Source organism: Somniosus microcephalus, chromosome 9 (genome assembly GCF_052327205.1).
Source record: "Somniosus microcephalus isolate GS21.2 chromosome 9, FLI_Smic_1.0, whole genome shotgun sequence".
Lineage (NCBI taxonomy): Eukaryota > Metazoa > Chordata > Chondrichthyes > Squaliformes > Somniosidae > Somniosus > Somniosus microcephalus.
This window is the reverse complement of record NC_140995.1, coordinates 129,209,277-129,229,734: the sequence shown is the minus strand read 5'-3', so window position 1 is coordinate 129,229,734 and position 20,458 is coordinate 129,209,277. Positions and strand designations below refer to the sequence as shown.

The 20,458-nt window shown below is 46.2% G+C and overlaps 1 protein-coding gene and 1 long non-coding RNA gene across 4 annotated transcripts in view; both read right to left on the bottom strand.

Moving 5' to 3' along the window:
- The window catches only part of LOC147112682 (uncharacterized protein KIAA0408-like), a 46,513-nt gene extending 39,518 nt beyond the window's left edge, over nucleotides 1-6,995 (bottom strand). For 2 of the 3 annotated variants that reach the window (XM_085997174.1, XM_085997175.1), the window contains exon 1: nucleotides 6,314-6,995. In XM_085997174.1, the coding sequence (XP_085853300.1) occupies nucleotides 6,314-6,649 (336 nt within the window). In that variant the 5' untranslated portion in view covers nucleotides 6,650-6,995. The remainder of the gene's footprint in view (nucleotides 1-6,313) is intronic. The other variant, XM_085997173.1, reaches the window with a different exon arrangement.
- A 645-nt stretch (nucleotides 6,996-7,640) lies between these two features.
- Nucleotides 7,641-20,458, bottom strand: part of LOC147112681 (uncharacterized) — a 28,663-nt gene continuing 15,845 nt past the window's right edge. The window contains exon 3 of the long non-coding RNA XR_015079547.1: nucleotides 7,641-7,730. This is a non-coding gene — a long non-coding RNA (uncharacterized LOC147112681). The remainder of the gene's footprint in view (nucleotides 7,731-20,458) is intronic.

Below are 20,458 nucleotides of genomic sequence, written 5' to 3'. Positions count from 1 at the left end.
GGGGTCTCCGATCGTTGGGGGTGTGTTAGGCAGGGACCCTGGATCCAAGAGGTAGGCATAAAGGCACTTACCTCCTGGATCTAGCAGTCTCTGCCTTGCTGTAACTGCCGGGTTTTATGAATTGTGTAAAACCCATCCACATGCAGTTAAAAACAAAATGGAGGTTAAAAAAGAGGCTTCCAGCCTCACTATAATATTTAAGTTGATGTCCCACCTCCTGGGAACGGGTTGGTCACCCATCCCTGTCCTGCCTCCATTAAAACCGGAGGTGGGCGGGTTGGAGGCGGGTTCAGGTCGGGAAAATCATTTTTAATAATTTAACTACCCCCACGCTCCAAACCCACCTGGCTTTTAAGATTAAAATTCCCCCCTGTATGTTTTAGCTGGACAAGATGTTAGATCAAGGTTCTGTCTGCTTGTTCTGGTGGATGTTAAGATCTCATGGCACTATTAGGACAGCAAGGAGTTCTCCTGATTCAGGCCTCACCAATACCACCAAAATAACCTCTACTTGGGTGAGATACCAGAGTGCTGCTGGCACTGGTGGAACTGTACCCCTGTATGAGTCAGTCTCTCAGAAAAAATGGGAATAAAACTAGAATAAAGGTCTCCTTTTGCTGAGGTAATTTGTTTTGGTAAATAACATATATTCGATCCAGTTATTTCCACAAACTACCGAATTGTCAAATTGTTGATCACAACAATGGGATATTTGTTTAATAAACATTCATACTGTTCTCATTCACAGGGTCTAGTGAAAAGACCATGGACATACAGCTGCTATTCATGCTATCACATGATATTGTGGAGTTTAGAAATATAGGGGGGAAATTTGTGGCCGCCATGAGAGCTGGTGGTGTCACCGGCAACTCGGGTTAACGGCCGCTGAAAATGGAAGAAGGGGCTAAAGATTTTTAGCCCAGTGCTAAATTACTGTGTAACGCCCTCCTGGTGGCGTTAGTGTAGGCCTGGAAGTCTAAGTTCCCATCCTGAGGTGGCGGTCCAGCTTCTAACAGCCTCTGAGAGCCAGGCTATGGAGTTTGCAAGGAATTGTGGGCAATTAAAAGGGCTATGAATTAAAGGGGCAATGTGTTCAGAAGTAATAAAAAATAAAATACTGTAAAATGAAGTGAAAAAATGCAGTTTTCAGCCCTTACCGCCTTTAAAAAAAATTAACATTAAAAAGTCCCAAATGGGAGTCTTCAGCACTTACAGCTGAATTCCCTTCTGAACCTCAAAAATAATGGGAAAAGTGCTTCAGCACTAACACAAATGGCTCAGCAAGCCAGGGAAGGGGCACCCAGGATCTCACACACAGCACTCCAGCTTTGTGCAAGGGGACAACACTGCAAGAGAGGTCCTCTACCCACAGGGGCCAGGAGGCCCTCCAGAAAGAAGGATGTGAGACCACATCACCGAGGCCGTCACTGCCAGCAGGGTCGGCCCCATGACCCGGTTCCAGTGTCCAAAGAAGCTTCATGACCTCAGACCACTGGTCAAGGTCAATGAATGCATCTTCAAAAGCCGTCTCCTACCAACTGAATCACCAGCCTCACATACTGCTCAATGCCCCAGTCACTCACCTACCATCAATCTGTAGCAATCACGAGGCACATTTCCCATTCCTAGCCTCACCTCACTCCCTTGGAGGTGACGGGGCAGGCCATTCTTGGCAGGGGCATGGCTGAGCCCTTGGCCAGCAGTGGGGCAGAAAGGATATAGGACGCTGGTATCCATCCTCATACGTTATCCCCCTTCTGGCATGTAGCTCTTGTTTTCCCACCCTCCCCTCACCACAGTGCCACCCTTGAGCCTTCCTCATTTCACACATCCAAGAAATGCAGCCTGCCCAGCCAGTGGGTGACCAAGAAGAGGGAGAGAAGAGTGAAGAAGAAGAAACACTGTCACTCGATTTCATGCTCCCAGTCACCAGCTCCTCTAGGTCATCCAGCAAGGCCATTTGTAGTGTCCCCCACTGAAAGTCAGCAGCTCTCCACAAGCCATGCTGCAGCCACTGGGGTAGCACTGCGTGACATCAGTAGTTTAGGCAAAGGCACACACAAGACAGTCACTAAGAGAATTTTTCTGCCCTGCTGCTGGCCAAGGCCTCAGCTATGCCCCTGCCAAGGGTGATGAGTTGATTTCTTGATGGATGGACGGAAGTATAAAATTGGATTGGAAAGTTTGCTTTGTGGTGGCTTTTATTTCAGCATTGTGGCCAAGAGGATGCTGTGATGGTCAGTAACAGAGGGAAGGTAAGGTGTGGGACTAATGTTGAAAGAGGAATTAGGGTTGTGGCCACTGGTACCGCAGGTGGATGATTCCATCCCAGATATCACGGCCAGAAAGGGGCTGTCTGGGTTGCATCCTTCCTTCGCTTTCCTCCTTTTCAGCATCTTCCTCTTCCCTCTGCAAGCGGATGCTGTAAATCTGAAATGACAGCATAAAATGCTGGAAATCTTCAGCAGGTCAGGCAGCATCTTGACCTGAGATGTGAACTCTGTTTCTCGCTCCATGGATGTTGCCTGACCTGCTGAATATTTGCAGCATTTTCTGTCTTCTCAGAGACCTTCCTTTACCATCTGAGGCCTTGCAAGCATCCAGCAGCGCTCCCTACACACTTAAAAAATGTTTAACATCTATTACAGCAAGCTACTACTTCAGTAAAGTCAAAAAAGCCCAGTCCAAAAGCTTAAATGCAAACTTACCTGAAAGATGTGTGTATCCCTTTAAGAACATAAGAAATAGGAGCAGGAATAGGCCACTTGGCCCCTCGAGTCTGCTCCGCCATTCAATAAGATCATGGCTGATTTTGGGCTCAAAGCCACTTCCCCGCCCGCTCCCCATAACTCTTCACTCCCTTATCTTGCAAAAAATCATCTATCTCCACCTTAAATGTATTTAATGACCCAGCCTCCACAGCTCTCTGGGGCAGAGAATTCCACAGATTTACCACCCTCTGAGAAGAAATTCCTCCTCATCTCAGTTCTAAAAGGGCGACCCTTTATTCTGAAACTACGCTCCCGAATTCTAGATTTCCCCACGAGGGGAAACATCCTCTCTGCATCTACCCTGTCGAGCCCCCTCAGTATCTTATATGTTTCAATAAGATCACCTCTCATTCTTCTAAATTCCAATGAGTATAGGCCCAGCCTGCTCAACCTTTCCTCATAAGTCAACCCCCTCATCTCTCGAATTAACCTACTGAATCGTCTCTGAACTGCCTCCAATGCAAGTATATCCTTCCTTAAATAAGGAGACCAAAACTGTACTCAGTACTCAAGGTGTGGTCTCACCAATACCCTGTACAGTTGTAGCAGGACTCCCCTGCTTTTATACACCAACCCCTTTGAAATAAAGGCCAACATTCCATTTGCCTTTTTGATTACTTGCTGTACCTACATGCTAACTTTTTGTGTTTCATGCACAAGGACCCCCAGGTTCCGCTGAACTGTAGCATTTTGTAATCTCTCTCCATTTAAATAATAATTTGCTTTTTCATTTTTCCTGCCAAAGTGTATAACCTTGCACTTTCCAACATTATACTCCATCTGCCAAATGTTTGCCCACTCACTTAGCCTGTCGATATTCCTTTGCAGGTTCTTTGAGTCCTCTGCACAACTTGCTTTCCCACCCATCTTTGTATCATCCACAAACTTGGCTACATTACACTCGGTCCCTTCATCCAAGTCATTAATGTAGATTGTAAATAGTTGGGGCCCCAGCACCGATCCTTGTGGCACCCCACTAGTTACTGTTTGCCAACCGGAAAATGAGCCATTTATCCCGACTCTCTGCTTTCTGTAAGTTAGCCAATTCTCTATCCATGCTAATATATTACCCCCAACTCCGTGAGCTCTTATCTTATGCAGTAACCTTTTATGTGGCACATTATCGAATGCCTTCTGGAAATCCAAATACACCACATCCACTGGTTCACCTTTGTCCACCCTGCTTGTTACCCCCTCAAAAAACTCCAGCAAGTTTGTTAAGGCTTTAAGAGGTGCTGACAGTGCCTCTGAGTGTGCTTGCACGCTGGGTTTACCTGGCATGCTTAGGACCCAGCGCTGAACTCAGCGCTAGGGTCAAAGTTCACCGTGGTGACGTTAAGTCGCCGTGGACATCACCACTCCCTCATTTTTCTTTGCAGGGCAATACTTCTTAACGGCAGCGATATCGGGCCTAGAAAAATGGAGGACCCTGTGGGATCCGCCACCAGCTGGGGAAAGAGCGGCGGTCGCCATCTTTTTGCCATTTTTTGCTGGTAACGGGTGGCATTAAGCCCCCAAATTTTTAGCCCATAGTTATTATTGGCACTCTCACAGAGTTTAGGTTGTAAAGTATGAAAATATAGTTAATATTGACAGTCATGCAGTAGCCTATAGAAATATAATTATTGGCACTTTCACACAGTAATAGGCTATTGACCATGCAAATGCAGTTCCTATTGGAACACACACAGAATATGGAACTGTCTTCTCTTCTGCATAGGCAGTCCCTCGGAACTGTAATTACTAGGTGTCAACACCACTCCATGACTTGAACACATAATCTAGGCTGACATTGAGGTGCATTTCATTAAACGAAGCCCTGTCTGTTCTTCCACATGGACATAAAATATCCTGTGGCACTATTTCAAGAAGAGCAAGGGAGTTCTCCTGGTGTCCGGGCCAAACACTTATCTCTCAACCAATATCACTAAAACAGATTAACTGGTCATTTATTTCATTGCTGTTTGTGCAATCTTGCTGTGCGCAAATTGGCTGCTGTGTTTCCCTACGTTACAACAGTGACTACACTTCAAAAGTACTTCATTAGCTGTAAAGCACTTTGGGACATCCTGAGGGCATGATATGCGCTATATAAAGGCAAGTTCCTTTTTCTTATTATTCACAGTACTTTGAACGACCATGGAAATATAATTACTGTTCCCAAATAGACACCATATAAAATATTATTACTCAAGGTTATTAATAACAAAATACTTTCTAAACAGACTATTCAAAAGGCACTGTTCCAACAAAAATATAAAATGTTCACTTGGTATTTATTTGACTTTTAATTAATTATTTAATTACATTTTATTTTAGAAGTTAGGGTTTGGTTCTGCTCATCAACGCATTGCAGCAATTTTAAATACCATGACATTTTTGGGACAAAGGCCTAGAAATTCGGTGGGCTGTGCCACCAGTTAGCGCCTAAAGAGGGCATTCAGTGGCTTTAGCGCCACTGGCCACGCCTCCCGCGATATTTAGCTGGGGCGCTAATGGCGGCGTTAGCCTGTTGCGCTGCGCCGCCACCGATGACGTCATCGGTGTGCGCAGCGCCCCGATCGCGATACTTGGTAGCGCCCGCCTCTGTAGCGCCGTTCGCAAATCGCGCCCGGTTCACGGGGCCTACCTGTGGCGGGAGTGGCGCAAATTAAGGTGGAGGTGCGGGGCGGCCGTTTTTTTCGGCGGCCGCCTGCCAGCACCTCCGTCCCCGGCCTCCTGATCTCCCCCTGCGGCAGTGCCGGCTGTTTTCCGAGAGCCCGGCACTTCTCCTCGGTGCCGGGCTCTTTTGCCGGCACTCGCGATCTCTGATCGCGCTGGTGCAGGCCCCTCCCCCTTAAGAATGGGAGGAAGGCCTGCAGTACCGCAGCGCGCCGTGCCGCAGCGTGTGGCGCTGCGGCACGTTGCGCTGCGATATTCAGTTTTAGCGCCCTAAGAGGGACGCAGAGCGCCTCGTGCAGCGCCCCGTGTCCCTCTTGGGGTGCACAAGCTGAATTTCCGGCGATTGCAACTGCTCCGATCACAGCGGTAATTCCGGCGCCCAGGCGAGCTGGGCACCCCATTTGCGACTCCACCGAATTTCTCCCCCAAAGTGTTTTAAGTGAATTAAAGGAAACAAGAATATAGAACAGCTAAAAATTGTTAGAAAGGGAATTTGCACCACACGAATGAGAGAAACGGTTGATTATTTAACTTTGGCATCAACTTCTGATGTTGAAGAATTTCACATAAAGTACCATATTTGCTACTTTTAAAAAGATAGAATGTACCAAACTGCATCTTTCAAAGGGGAAAAATTAGCTTATTTTACTGTAAATTGAGAACTCAACATGAACAAGCTGTAAAATATATTTGTCCCTTCATCCTCTTTGTTGAATAACTACAACATGGACTTTATTTTAACACCAGCTGCCCTGCGAATTATGTAATGTTAAGAACCCTAATGAAAACAACGTGTGAAATGTTCACCACACGGTTTTGACCCTCACTTTCTCCTAGCAGGTGTAGTGACCAGTGAGTGAACCCCAATGCACTGTATTTACTTGGATCTCGGAGATTTCCCTCAGTAACACCTCCTTTTCTTTCCCCCAGACGTCTTTGTCTTGTCTGTAGCGTTTCTTGGCTTCCTTGAATCTCCTCTTGAGCCGGAAGAGCTGATACTGAAGCTCATATTTATCGGGCTGGGTTCTGCAGGCGCTCGCTGGCACGGCTCCCCCTTGTTTCGGATCCTCAAAGCCAGGTGAAGTTGACATGTTTCTGAGAGGGCTGCGGCTCCTCTCCCGGCCTCTGCCCTTCTCTCGGGGTTTTGACACGGACTCCCAGCCCTGCACTCTGCTCGCATAGCCTCCACCATAAGCCCCTCCAACCACATTCCACATCTCGGGCAGAGAAAATACTTCCTTTTACCCCTCGTCCCTCGTCCAGTAGAGGAGTGGAGAGCCACTTTATCTAAAATCAGCCGTGGCTCCGTGGAGCCTCGCCTCTCCGCGCTGCAATGGGGCAGAGGCATCGGTTTCATTTGGTGCTCCGGCAGACACGGTCAAATCAGGCACAGCACTTTGCCAAGATTTCGGCGTGTAACCCACACGATGTAGGAGTGCAGAATCTTTTTTTTTTAACTTATTTTTTTAGCACAGTTTGTTTAACACCACAGTGTTTAACGCCTTGGGAAGCTATTCATAAGTTAAAGGCGCTATATAAATGCAAGTTATTGTTGTTAGGCTCAGACTGACTCCCGCCCACGCCAGTCCTAAATAACACCTCACAAAACTACAGATCTACTGGCCCAACACACAGGTTTCTAAATATAACTGGCGATGCAAGGAGATTACGTTTACAGCAGACTTCATTCTCTGAGAATGCCGAGTGCACTCTGTTCTCCAGCTGTTCCTCACTTCAAAGCTTTTATCGCGCTAGACCTAATGGCTGGTTGTTGTTGGAAAGTGTAAAAACGCCGCTGCCAAGTTGAAGGGCCGTTTCTTCATAAAACAGCATTAAAGCTGGATATTACTGAAAGTCATAGAAGCTTAATAACTGGCATCACTGAGCAAAGACATGGGAGGGCAAATTCCTGTGCGCTAGATATATCGCGGTTTTACCAACGGGCTAGTTTTGTGTTAGACATAAACTCTCAGAATAAATCTACTCCTCTTAGCACATCGTTTTATAGGAAAATAAAGGCATTTTGCAATCCACCCAGTCTGGCTCAAATTCTAAAAAAGCAAACAGCAATATCCGTAGAGTTTACTTTTGCATCAGGCCGTCTGTGAGCAGCTTGCAGTCAGTGTTTGCAAAAGCATCGCCGTTAAAATCAAAATAGCTGCTCCGTGTTTCTCACCTGCCTTCTTCCTTGTAGTTACACCGAGCCTCCCCTCCTCTGAGCAAGGTGTTGGGAAAGAGCTGAGCGGGGCAGTGGATGCAGCGGGATGACGCGCTTCAGAAATCTCTGTACGGCCCCTTCTGAGAAAGAAAGGGAAGGAGACGTCAAGAACAAGATCATTGTTCAACTTATCGACAAGTCCAAAACAGCTAGCTTCCCAGCAACTGGCATGTGACGTAAAGCCAGGACAACTTCAAACCCATTTGTAGAAGTCGAAGTCTATGACATGAAATCTGACCCTTCCCCCCGTAAACAGCTTTGCTTCCCAGGTTGAGGCCACTTTTCGGTTTACAGTGAGCAGAGGGTCGGGTTGACATGCAGCAACAACAGTAAATAAATCAGGAGTCTGTAGTGAGTGACAAAAGCAACTCTAATGTCACATTCAGTTTAGGCTGTTAATCCCCGGGTCACATACAACACCCCAATATCTCCATGCTTCAGATGCCCAGTGCAGGCGTCATTTAAAATACAAACCCTTCATGGACAGAACCACCAGAATCGCATCATCAAGGCAAAAATAGGTCCAAGGACTTGGGTGAAGAAGGAAATTTACCGAAAGCGCTTCCTATCGACTACGAATTGTTGAATAAATAATTCCCAGTAGTAAACATCGTCTCTTATCTATTCTGGATAAAGTTGATGTGATTTTGGTTATCAAGAAACAATTGGCATTTCTACTTGGTACAAAACAGATGTTTTTGTCATTGCTGGCTGTGTATGCCACAAATACATAAGCGGATGTTTACAAGTGAAGTACCACAACTTGTTAAGTATAGGGTAAGAAACGTTATATTGAAACGCTCAAGCTTCCCAACTTCCAGATGATCCAAATGTATTTATGTCCTTGACGTTCTGTTTACTAACTAGACAACCAGTTTGTGATTAATTTAATTGTTGGAAGTTATCAAACCGCACTTATCCATTACATTTTAAGCAACAAAACAATGCTGAGTCACCCAGTAAGGTAGATTGTAACATAGGTCTAACCTTTACACTGTACCATTCACCGGTTGCAAGATCATCTTGGTCTCATTTGTCATGAAAAAAAAACCTTTAATCATTAGCAAGAGTTTATTTCTGCGAATAATTGAAACTGGCAGGGTTAGTCACCTCGCCCACTATCAATGTTAAAATAGTAACAGTTTCTTATTACAAATAAGTGTAAAAAAGTAATAAAACAAAAATACTGGAAACACTCAGCTGCATCTCTGGAGAAACAAAGCCGTTGGCCGGAATTTTGCTCACCTCGGCGGGTCTGTGGTGGGCGATGTCAGTGGCGGGTTCCGACCCCACTGCTGGCTCCATCCCGCTGTCTAAAATGATTTTCCCTTGATAAGGCTTGTTAAGCCCGCTCAGCGCGTTTCCCGGTCAAATTAGAGGAAGCGGGTCTGGTGACGTCATTCATGATGCATCATCAGCCGATTTCCTTAAAGGGACCATGACCAACTTTATTTTGACATTTGTGCTGTCAGTGTTCTACAGCATTCAAGTGCTGCAAACACTGACAATGACTGCACAGAGGTGCACAGCTGCACCCAGGTTCTCCCATGACATATGCTTATGGAGGGAGTCAGAGCACGTAGGGAGGTCCTCTTCCCTTCCAATGGGTGGAAGAGACTTCCCCATGAGACCAACGCAGCCTGGTTGCACATTGCAGAGGTCACAAGCAGGGATGTGGTCAGGAGGACCTGGGTGCAGTGGCACAAATGTTTCAATGATCTCAGTAGATCACAAAACGTTAGTACAAGGCCACACTCAACCTCATCCTGCTGTGCCTCTCATCACATTCCCATCACTCTGCCTTCCCTACCCTACTCCTGCACATCCTTACTCACACCAACTTACCTTGCACTTCCACCCATCCCTCTCTATCTAGATTATCACATCCCCATCTCACTAGCCACTCCTCACACTCACCCTCATTCTAGTCCAATCATGCCAACTAACAACACACAAGGGTAGGCACTTGGGTATTTAATCCAATGTTCATGTAAAGTTTCTGTTAATGTACTGTCAAACATTTAAACCTTTATTTTCAACACTTACTATTCTTGGACAGATTTGTGTGCACCTTTGAAAGTGGCTTAGTGAGTTGCAGTGAATGGTGAGACATAACGGTACACCCCACAAGGGTGGTGAGTGTGAATGGAATGGCTTGGACATTGTAGGGATGCTTTATGGTGTTTATGTGGGGTGGTGCCAACCTTGCGCATCATGTGACAGCCAGGGTGTACAGCGTCTTGTGAAGTAAATCTGGCCATGGTGCGGCTATTCCTGGCCTCCTGGCCAGCAATGTGCTCGGGTGCTGATGCCCTCTGTCCTGTGCAATATCAGGTGATTGCGGAGAAGGTTGGTGTTGTTGGTGCTGCTCGTGTGCTTGGTGTTGGGGCTGAACATGGTCGGATTCTGAGGACTAAGGTCAGACAGTATAAAGGGCACCCATGTTGATGGATTAGATGGCAGGTGAAGTCAAGATGACAGAAGCATTCTGTCACTGGTGAGAGAGTTCTTCCAATGAGGTGAGAGTGGAAAGTGGAAAGCCTGCAGAATCTGTGCTGGAAATGGACTGAGGAACAGCTTGTGGCTGAGGAAAGTGAAGATCTGTCAGGCGGGAGCTTTTACTGTACATTGAAAGCTGTCATGTAATCAGCTGGAGCAATGGCCACTGAACTCCCGCCTCAGGTTGACAGCCATAGTCCCCGAACAGTGTGATTCCCGTGGCCATGAAGTTAAACTATAAAGCCTGTTAATGATCTGTCAACTAGACGGTAATGAGTTTAACTGGGTCGCCCATCACTGACAGACCCGACATTGGGAAAGGCGCGTTGCAGCGGGGTTCCGACCCGCTGTAAAAAAAAAACATTGTCTCACCCACCCCACCACCGATCCCGCCCGTTGACCCCCCGGAAAATTCCAGCCAATGATTCAGGTCGATGACCTCTCATTAGAACTGGAAGATGTTAGAGATGAACAGCTTTTAAGCAAGTACAGAGCAAGGGAAAGGGGTGGGGTGGGGGGGGGCTTGTGGAGAGCAGGAACGAACAAAGGGTCTGTGATATAACAACAGAAAATGCTGGAAAAACTCAGCAGGTCAGGCAACATCCGTGGAGAGAAATTTGAGTTGACGTTTCGGGTCGAACTCTTCTTCAAAACTGGAAAGGAAAGAAAATAGATCGAAGGCAGGGCTGCGATCGGACAAAAGAAGTGAAAGAAACAAAAGAGCTAGACGAGATGGTAATAGGCTGAGATTAGGTGTAAAGTGTACTGGCAGGGCAAGAGATAGCGGCCAGGTGTAAGAGAGAAACAAAAGGAAAAGGGGGGGGGGAAAGGAGTGGAAAAATTACAAGAAAAAATGTGTAATAGGGGCCGAGGTTATGATCTGAAATTGTTGAACTCGATATTGAGTCCGGAAGGCTGCAGAGTGCCTAATCGGAAGATGGGGTGCTGTTCCTCGAGTTTACGTTGAGCTTCCATGGAACAGTACAAGAGGCCAAGGACGGTGAGGTCCGAGTGGGAATGGAGCGGTGAATTAAAATGACAGGCGACCGGAAGCTTGGGGTCACCCTTACGGACTGAACGGAGGTGTTCCGCAAAGCGGTCACCCAATCTGCGTTTGGTCTCCCCAATGTAGAGGAGACCGCATCGTGAGCAGCGAATACAGTATACTAGATTGCGAGAAGTACAAGTAAATCGCTGTTTCACCTGGAAGGGGTGTTTGGGGCCCTGGACAGTGGGAAGGGGGGAGGTATAGGGGCAGGTGTTACATCTCCTCCGCTTGCACGGGAAGGTGCCAGGCGAAGGGGAAGGGCTGTTTGGGGTGATAGAGGAGTGGACTAGGGTGTCTCAGAGGGAGCGGTCCCTACGGAATGCTGAAAGGGGAGGGGAGGGGAAGATACGTTTGGTGATGGGATCACTTTGGAGGTAGCAGAAATGCTGGAGGATGATCCGTTGAATGTGGAGACTGGTGGGGTGAAAGGTGAGGACAAGGGGAACCCTATCGTGGTTCCGGGAGGGAGGGGCAGGGGTGAGGGCAGAAGTGCGGGAGATAGAACTGACACAGTCGAGGGCAGTGTCAACCACGGTAGAGGGGAATCCTCGGTTGCGGAAAAAGGAAGACATGTCTGAAGCACTGGTGTAGAAGGTGGCATCGTCGGACCAGATACGGCGGAGACGGAGAAACTGGGAGAATGGAATAGAGTCCTTACAGGAAGCGGGGTGGGAGGAAGTGTAGTCCAGGTAGCTGTGGGAGTCAGTGGGCTTGCAGTGAATATTGGTCGATAACCTACCCCCAGAGATGGAGACGGAGAAGTCGAGGAAGGGAAGGGAAGAGTCAGAGATGGACCATGTGAAGGTGAGGGAAGGGTGGAAATTGGAGGCAAAGTGAATGAAATTGTCAAGTTCGGGGCGAGAGCAGGAAACGGTACCGATACAGTCATCAATGTATCGGAAAAAGAGGTGAGGGAGGGGACCCGAGTAGGACTGGAACAAAGATTGTTCTACATAGCCCATGAAAAGGCAGGCATAACTAGGACCCATGCGGGTACCCATGGCAACACCTTTGATTTGGAGGAAATGAGTGGAGTTAAAGGAGAAGTTGTTCAATGTGAGAACAAGTTGAGCCAGGCGGAGGAGGGTGGTGGTGGATGGGGATTGGTCGGGCCTCTGTTCAAGGAAGAACCTGACTGGCATCTTCCCGTGCAAGCGGAGGAGATGTAACACCTGCCCCTATACCTGCCCCCTTCCCACTGTCCAGGGCCCCAAACACCCCTTCCAGGTGAAACAGCGATTTACTTGTACTTCTCGCAATCTAGTATACTGTATTCGCTGCTCACGATGCGGTCTCCTCTACATTGGGGAGACCAAACGCAGATTGGGTGACCGCTTTGCGGAACACCTCCGTTCAGTCCGTAAGGGTGACCCCGAGCTTCCAGTCGCCTGTCATTTTAATTCACTGCTCCATTCCCACTCGGACCTCACCGTCCTTGGCCTCTTGTATTGTTCCACGGAAGCTCAACGTAAACTCGAGGAACAGCACCTCATCTTCCGATTAGGCACTCTGCAGTCTTCCGGATTCAATATCGAGTTCAACAATTTCAGATCATAACCTCGGCCCCTATTACACATTTTTTCTTGTAATTTTTCCACTCCTTTTCCCCCCCCCCCTTTCCTTTTGTTTCTCTCTCACACCTGGCAGCTATCTCTTGCCCTGCCAGTACACTTTACACCTAATCTCAGCCTATTACCATCTCGTCTAGCTCTTTTGTTTCTTTCACTTCTTTTGTCCAATCACAGCCCTGCCTTCGATCTATTTTCTTTTCTTTCCAGTTTTGAAGAAGGGTTCGACCCAAAACGTCAACTCAAATTTCTCTCCACGGATGTCGCCTGACCTGCTGAGTTTTTCCAGCATTTTCTGTTGTTATTTCGGATTTCTAACATCTGCAGTATTTTGCTATCGTAAAGGGTCTGTGATAGGCTGGAGGGCAGGAGTGATTCATTGACAAAAGGGATGAAGTTGCAAGGCAACAGGAGGTGATGATGGGACAAGTATAGAAACAGAAGCTGGGTCCATAGGAGGTGTTAATGCTTACAGCAGAATAGCAGAGAGCGGGGGAAAGCATGGAAAATCTGGCAAAGAGAAGGCTCTCGAGGCCCGAGACTTAGGCGGAGAAAGATAAGTAGACTCCAGGGGCTCCGCACCCCACTTCTGATTCCACCTTTAAAAGCTTCTCAAAACTGATCTTTTTGACCAAGCTTTTAAACACCTCTCCTAATTGTCTCACCAGGGCTCAGTGTCCATTCCTTTATCCCCTTTATTTTGTTTATTCATTCTTCCCCTTCATAAAGAACCGTAGGGCTTTTTGGAGGCACTATATAAATGCAAGTTGGTGAATTAAATATTGCATGTTATCAGTAAGCACAATAAGGATTATGATGGATATTTTCACCTGTTGAGATATTTATATTAATTACAAATTAACCACATCATTTTTGTACTTATCAAGCTGATAGATCTCCAAGCTTCCCATCTTTTTATACCCACAGTCAAAATCAGGCACTCTTGGGTCAGGTAAAATACAAGTGGGATACAGAGTAAAGCCTTGTTTATCCTGCTGTAACAATGTGCATTCACTCAACATTGGAACACTGGCATTTTCATTCCCAATCATGGATCATGTGCCTTTTTTGAATTTTTGAATTCTAAAAGATCTTCTTGAGACTGTCAATGTACTACTAATTGGTACAGAATTATGGGTGGTTTTTTCTGCTGTGGGCCTTTCAGTCATGAGAGAGAGAGGAAACTTTTGTGCAATCAGCATGGGTTTGATTGGAACTCATTTCGTAAGGTCAAAAAATAATGGTTTAACCCACTCAATCTAATTAACCACATCACTGATAAATAAACAAGCATTGTGAGGGACAAACACATGGGCTAATGGGCAAGGGAAATTGAGAATAATAGCTTTTGTTGGGAAGCCAAAAATATATAGGTTAGGAGATATAACAAAAGCAAAGATCACCAGAACCCAATTATGAAAAAAATAATATAGGCATATTACCTGACCCTGCTTTCTGGAGTATTTAATTGCCCTTGAAGTTACTCCAGATAAGTTGAGTACACACAACATACTTATTTTAATATGATTAGATTGCTAAACATTTGGAAATGGAGAATTTATGTCTTATAAAACAAACATCCATAGGTCAATTGTGAAACTTTTATTCTGCAGGCTAATAGGTCTATGTAAATACCAATGAATAGTGGGCATAGAGACTTTAAAAGGGCATCCATTTGATAGAATTATACGCAGTGTGATGCAATATTTACAACAGCAAACTGAAATGGAGCACTACTATTTACACTTGGACTGCCAAATTATTATGATGAGTGCTAGTACTTTAATTAAACTGAGTCCCTGTAACAGTCCAGGCTGAAAATAGTTCCATGTGCCAAAATAGGTGCCGCTATCCCATTTACACTCAATCCAAACTTTTTTTTTAGTTATAAATTACAAATCAGGTTTATTAAATGTAAAGAATGAACAGTAGGGAAAATCAAAACAGCAGATGGTGATTGATTACAGAACTTCTGACTTATATTTCCTCAGGTACAAAAAAAAAAGCCCCAGCACTTCACGAACTCTCTTAGTAATAGTACACTTGGACCAGCATCCATAATGTAACTTGCATATGAATTTTGTTTACCAACACTGTCTCCAGCCTTTATTGCAATTAGCTAAAGAGAACTGAAGAACTGGGAGATTGCCGTCACTACTCTAAAACTGTCAAAACATGATTTGTTCTATCAGGTTCCAAATCCACAAAATGAGATAACAGAAGCGTGTACTAACTATACTGGCTCCACTGAAGTATTTGCAAATGTTAGCGTGCGTGTGGAAAACATCGACAAAATTCATTGCACAAATTACAATTATGCCTTTGTGCAATAAATTTTAGGCTTTCAATTTGGAACCCAAAACAAATGCTGTTACACTGAAGCCACACAGGATATTTCTCAAAGGGAAACACTCTGGGGGCAATTTTCAAATGGAGCGTACACTGGGCAGGCGGTGGGCGGAATGATCATGCTGCATGCTCGATAGTTCCAGCAAGAGGCTTGAGCTATTTTCATGGTTGGGCGTCATTTAAATATTTTCAGACAGTTGCCAGTGCTCAGTGACCACATACTGCAGGGGAGGGAAATCCAATGGCTCCTCCATTGAGCCGAGCCAGATGTTACACCCCGAGGAAGTGGGAGGAAATCGGGAGGCAGAGGGCACTGAACAGCTGGCAGCAGGCCTGAAGATTCTTGTGGGGCCAGGGAGTTACGGTAGATTGAGGTTATAGTAAGTAAACGTCTGTCTAAGGTCTACATTGAGAGGAAAGGCAAGTGATATCTTTATTATTTGGTGTCAAGGAGACTAGAAATTTTTTTTTTTTTTACTGTGTTATACTGCTTATTATTTATTCATCATTTGTTGGTTCAAAAGCCTGAGCTGTCGGTCTAGTTGGTGTGCACATCTGGGCAGTCTTTCACAGCAAAGAGAATCATGTGGCAGCTCGTAATACATTGCTGTAGCTGGTGTACATAGTACAAGTTCTCGGTTATGATCTCTGGTCCGCCATATCATTTATCTAGATAGTTGGAGGTCCACTAATGGAATGACTGGTGACGCTGAACCCAAGAAAATACCTAGTGTACAAACCCAAAAATGTAAGACTACCCTTACCCTTCCTCTCCTTAAAATGGTTTGGGAATATGGTTCCAGGAACAGCAGTAGCCATCCTGGGCTTTACACAATGGGCCATTTTTCATCCATGACACTGGATAGCAAATGATGGTGGGTAATTCTGTTGTTGAGCTATCATAGTTAAGCTTGATCTTATCCTCATTTGGTGCCCACACGTACACATTCCAGCAAGGGTCACTGGATAGTGATCCGAAGCTTTAAACTTGGGTAATCTTTTGTAACTCCCATGCCAGAGACACTGAGGCCAACAGCATCACCAAATATAATTCTTACTTAAGCACATACCAGGCGGAAAACATGAGACCTCCTTAGACTATGTAACTCAGTACATTTAACCACTGGGCCAGTTGTAGCAGGCTAATGCATGTGTAATTAGGGCTTTAAATAGTTTTTACTAGAAACTGTAGAAATTGTAAAAGACATTCGAAAGACATCGAATTTTTGTTCTTCCCTGAAATTGTGGAACAATTTACATTTAAATAGCACCTTTAATGTAACAAAATGTTCCAAAGTGCTTCACCAGGGCAAGGGGAGAGGGGGTTCGACACACTTTCAGCACCATGTTCAGGGGTTTTGATGCGAATACTGTAAAAACTGAAAGCACCAATCCAGAAGGATTTATTACATTGCTATTGGGTTTAATTTGTGTATGCAGGGTAATGCATAGTCTACAGCCTGGGAGAGAAAGTTTAATATTATGTCTTTGATTAATCTTGTGAACACTTAAATATCTTAATACCTCAACAAGCATCAGATAATACTTTTTTCCATGTTAATTTTAATACTTTCATTTTTCTTTATGCCAACGGGGACATCATAGTGAACCACAATGGATAGCAAAACTATTCCTCGTCTCTCCTGTTATTAGGTCAGAATGGTATTGTATCAATGATTCAGTCAGGAATGATATTAGGTTACATTTTACTGACTGATAGAAAGAAAAACTAAAAAAAGATTTGCATTTCTCTAGCACCTTTCACGCCCACCAGATGTCCCAATACAAGGGCACAAAATGTACTCTAGGTGGGAGTCGTCAATGTCCATCAGCAGGAGTGGCTTGATAGCACCACTACTGACCGAGCTGGCCGAAGGACATAGCTGCCAGACTAGGACTGCGGCAGGTGGTGAGAGAACCAACACGAGGGAACAACTACCTGACTTCGTCCTCACCAATCTACCTGTCGCAGATGCATCTGTACATGACAGTACTGGTAGCAGTGACCACCGCACAGTCATTGTGGAGACAAAATCTCGTCTTCACACTGAGGACACCCTCCATCATGTTGTGTGGCACTACCACCGTGCTAAATGGGATAGATTCAGAACAGATCTAGCAGCTCAAAACTGGGCATCCATGAGGCGCTGTGGGCCATCAACAGCAGCAGAATTGTATTCCACCACAATCTGTAACCTCATGGCTTGGCATATCCCTCACTCTACCATTGCCATCAAGCCAGGGGACCAACCCTTATTCAATGAGGAGTGCAGAAGAGCATGCCAGGAGCAGCACCAGGCATACCTATAAATGAAGTGCCAACCTGGGGAAGCTGCAACACAGGACTACATGCATGCTAAACAGTGGAAAGAGCATGCTTTAGACAAAGCTAAGCATTCCCACAATCAACAGATCAGATCAAAGCTCTGCAGTCCTGCCACATCCAGTCATGAATGGTGGTGGAAAATTAAACAACTAACAGGAGGAGGAGGCTCCATGAATATCCCCATCCTCAATGATGGCGGAAGCCAGCACACGAGTGCAAAAGACAAGGCTGAAGCGTTTGCAACCATCTTCAGCCAGAAGTGCCGAGTCCCCACCATCACAGAAGCCAGTCTTCAGCCAATGCGATTCACTCCACGTGATATCAAGAAATGGCTGAACACACTGCATACAGCAAAGGCTATGGGCCCTGACAGTATCCCGGCTGTCGTCCTGAAGACATGCGGGGGAAAATTGGCTCGCGCCCCCTTTGGGGCGATAACTTTGCCGGGGCACAACTTTTAGCATCCCGAAAATGTTAGTGACCCCGCACCCGAAATTCAATGGTAGCGCCCCAAGCAGGAGGCGGGGCACTACTGGAAGCCCCCCCCCCCCTCCCACTTGGGGCACTCCCATTGAATATCACGGTGTTACGTGCAGCAGCGCCGCGGTACTGCAGACCTCCCTCCTCTGATTAACAGGGAGGGGCCGAGTGCACCAGGGCCCTGCTGGACCACCAGGGAGCGAGGTACCAGCAAATGAGCCCGGCACCCAAGAGGCGTGCCAGACTGATGGCCAGAGGGGGAAGGTGCTGGCAGGTGGCCCCCAAAAAATTGGTCACCCGGAACCTGCCCTTTAATTATCATTGTCTCTGGGCGCTAACGGGAGGCGCAAAGCAACTGAATTTTCCCCCCTTTGTCTCCAGAACTAGCCGTGCCACTAGCCACGTTGTTCCAGTACAGCAACAACACTGGCATCTACCCGACAATGTGGAAAATTGCCCAGGTGTGTCCTGTCCACAAAAAGCAAGACAAATCCAATCCGACCAATTACCACCCCATAAGTCTACTCTCAATCATCAGTAAAGTGATGGAAGGTGTCGTCGACAGTGCTATCATGTGGCACTTACTCACCAATAACCCACTCACCGATGCTCAGTTTGGGTTCTGCCAGGACCACTTGGCTCCAGACCTTATTACAGCCTTGGTCCAAACATGGACAAAACAGCTGAATTCCAGAGGTGAGGTGAGAGTGATTGCCCTTGACATCAAGGCAGCATTTGACTGAGTGTGGCATCAAGGAGCTCTAGTAAAATTGAAGTCAATAGGAATCAGGGTGAAAACCCTCCACTGGCTGGAGTCATACCAGCACAAAAGAAGATGGCTGTGGTTGTTGGAGGTCAATCATCTCAGCCCCAGGACATCGCTGCAGGAGTTCCTCAGGGCAGTGTCCTGGGCCCAACAATCTTCAGCTGCTTCATCAATGACCTTCCCTCCATCATAATGTCAGAAGTGGGGATGTTCGCTGCTGATTGCATAGTGTTCAGTTCCATTCACAACTCCTCAGATAATGAAGCAGTCCATGCCCGAATGTAGCAACACTTGGATGACATTCAGACTTGGTTTGAGAAGTGGCAAGTAACATTTGCGCCACACAAGTGCCAGGCAATGGCTATCTCCAACAAGCGAGAGTCTAACCACCACCCCTTGACATTCAACGGCATTACCATCGCCAAATCCCCCACCATCGCCATCCTGGGGTCACCATTGACCAGAAACTTAACTGGCCCACCAACATAAATACTGTGGCAACAAGAGCAGGTCAGAGGCTGGGTATTCTGCAGCGAGTGTCTCGCCTCCTGACTCCCCAAAGCCTTTCCACCATCTACAAGGCACAAGTCAGGAGTGCGATGGAATCCACTTGCCTGGATTACAAGATGGTTGTGTCCAAGACAACAATAACAAACCTTCACCTTGTTATCATGCAGTACCTGGAAGTACTGCACTCCTTCCATTGTCTCGAATTTCATGCTATACAGCAATGATTTCACCTCCTCTGGAAACCGCACCTTTATGTAACGGGTTCCATCTGCTACCCACGTTCCTGGATAGTATCTCCTCTTTATTGCCAAGCAAATTTTAATGTCCCACAACTCCAACTTTTTGATTAGCACATCATCCTCAATATAAACTGGCAGGTTTAAGAATGAGACCACCACCTCTTCAGAATATAGCAGAAATACCGCCAAGAACTTATCGCCAACCTTCAAACTCAGTAAAAGTCTTTCCACCTCCTCTCGGCCACTGACCATCACCTTGAACCCAACATTCGGCTTTGGTCGGCAGGCAAAGCAGCTTCCCTCGCTGTAGTCCTCATGTACCGCCTGGATAATATCCCAAGCTCATATCTCCTTAGCCTCGCACTGAACCACCACCGTGTTTTCTTTTCCAAACCTCCTGGGGTTCCAGCCAAATCTTTGGGCCTTTTTTTCTCCTTTCCCCCAACATTTTCTCCCCTGATTAAATTCATCCTAGGAACATTGTCCTTTGAGGGGCCGGGCGGGACCAAAATAACCCTAAAACCTGAAAAACAAACTAAATACCCACCACCAACTTTTTACAAACTCACTCCAACTCCCTGCAGTAATCAAGCACCTAGCAGCACCTGCTCACTCCTAACCCCTCCCACCTAGAGAATGTTATCCACTGAGCCACAGCTGACACTGGGATGAGTGTCACTGATAGAGTGGGATGCCATTTCAAATGCCTACTTCAGGGTTTTCTTATTGGAAGAGCGAACAACCTTTCATTCTGTGATGAAATGGAGTCATGATTTATGTCAGTGCAGCACCTCCCTGTGCATCAGACTGGACTACTATCAGTGCAAAGCACAAGCATAAAAGTTATTTCTCCATGAAATTAAATCAATACCTTTCTCTGACAGATCAGATCAGAACAGGACTGGAATGGAAGGTGAGGAATGAAGAATAAAAAAAGGGCTCTTCTCCCTAATGGATGAAACGTAATGCTGCTGCAAGGCACTGTCCCACAATGCCAGGTAGCTATTACTTTTTACTGCATGG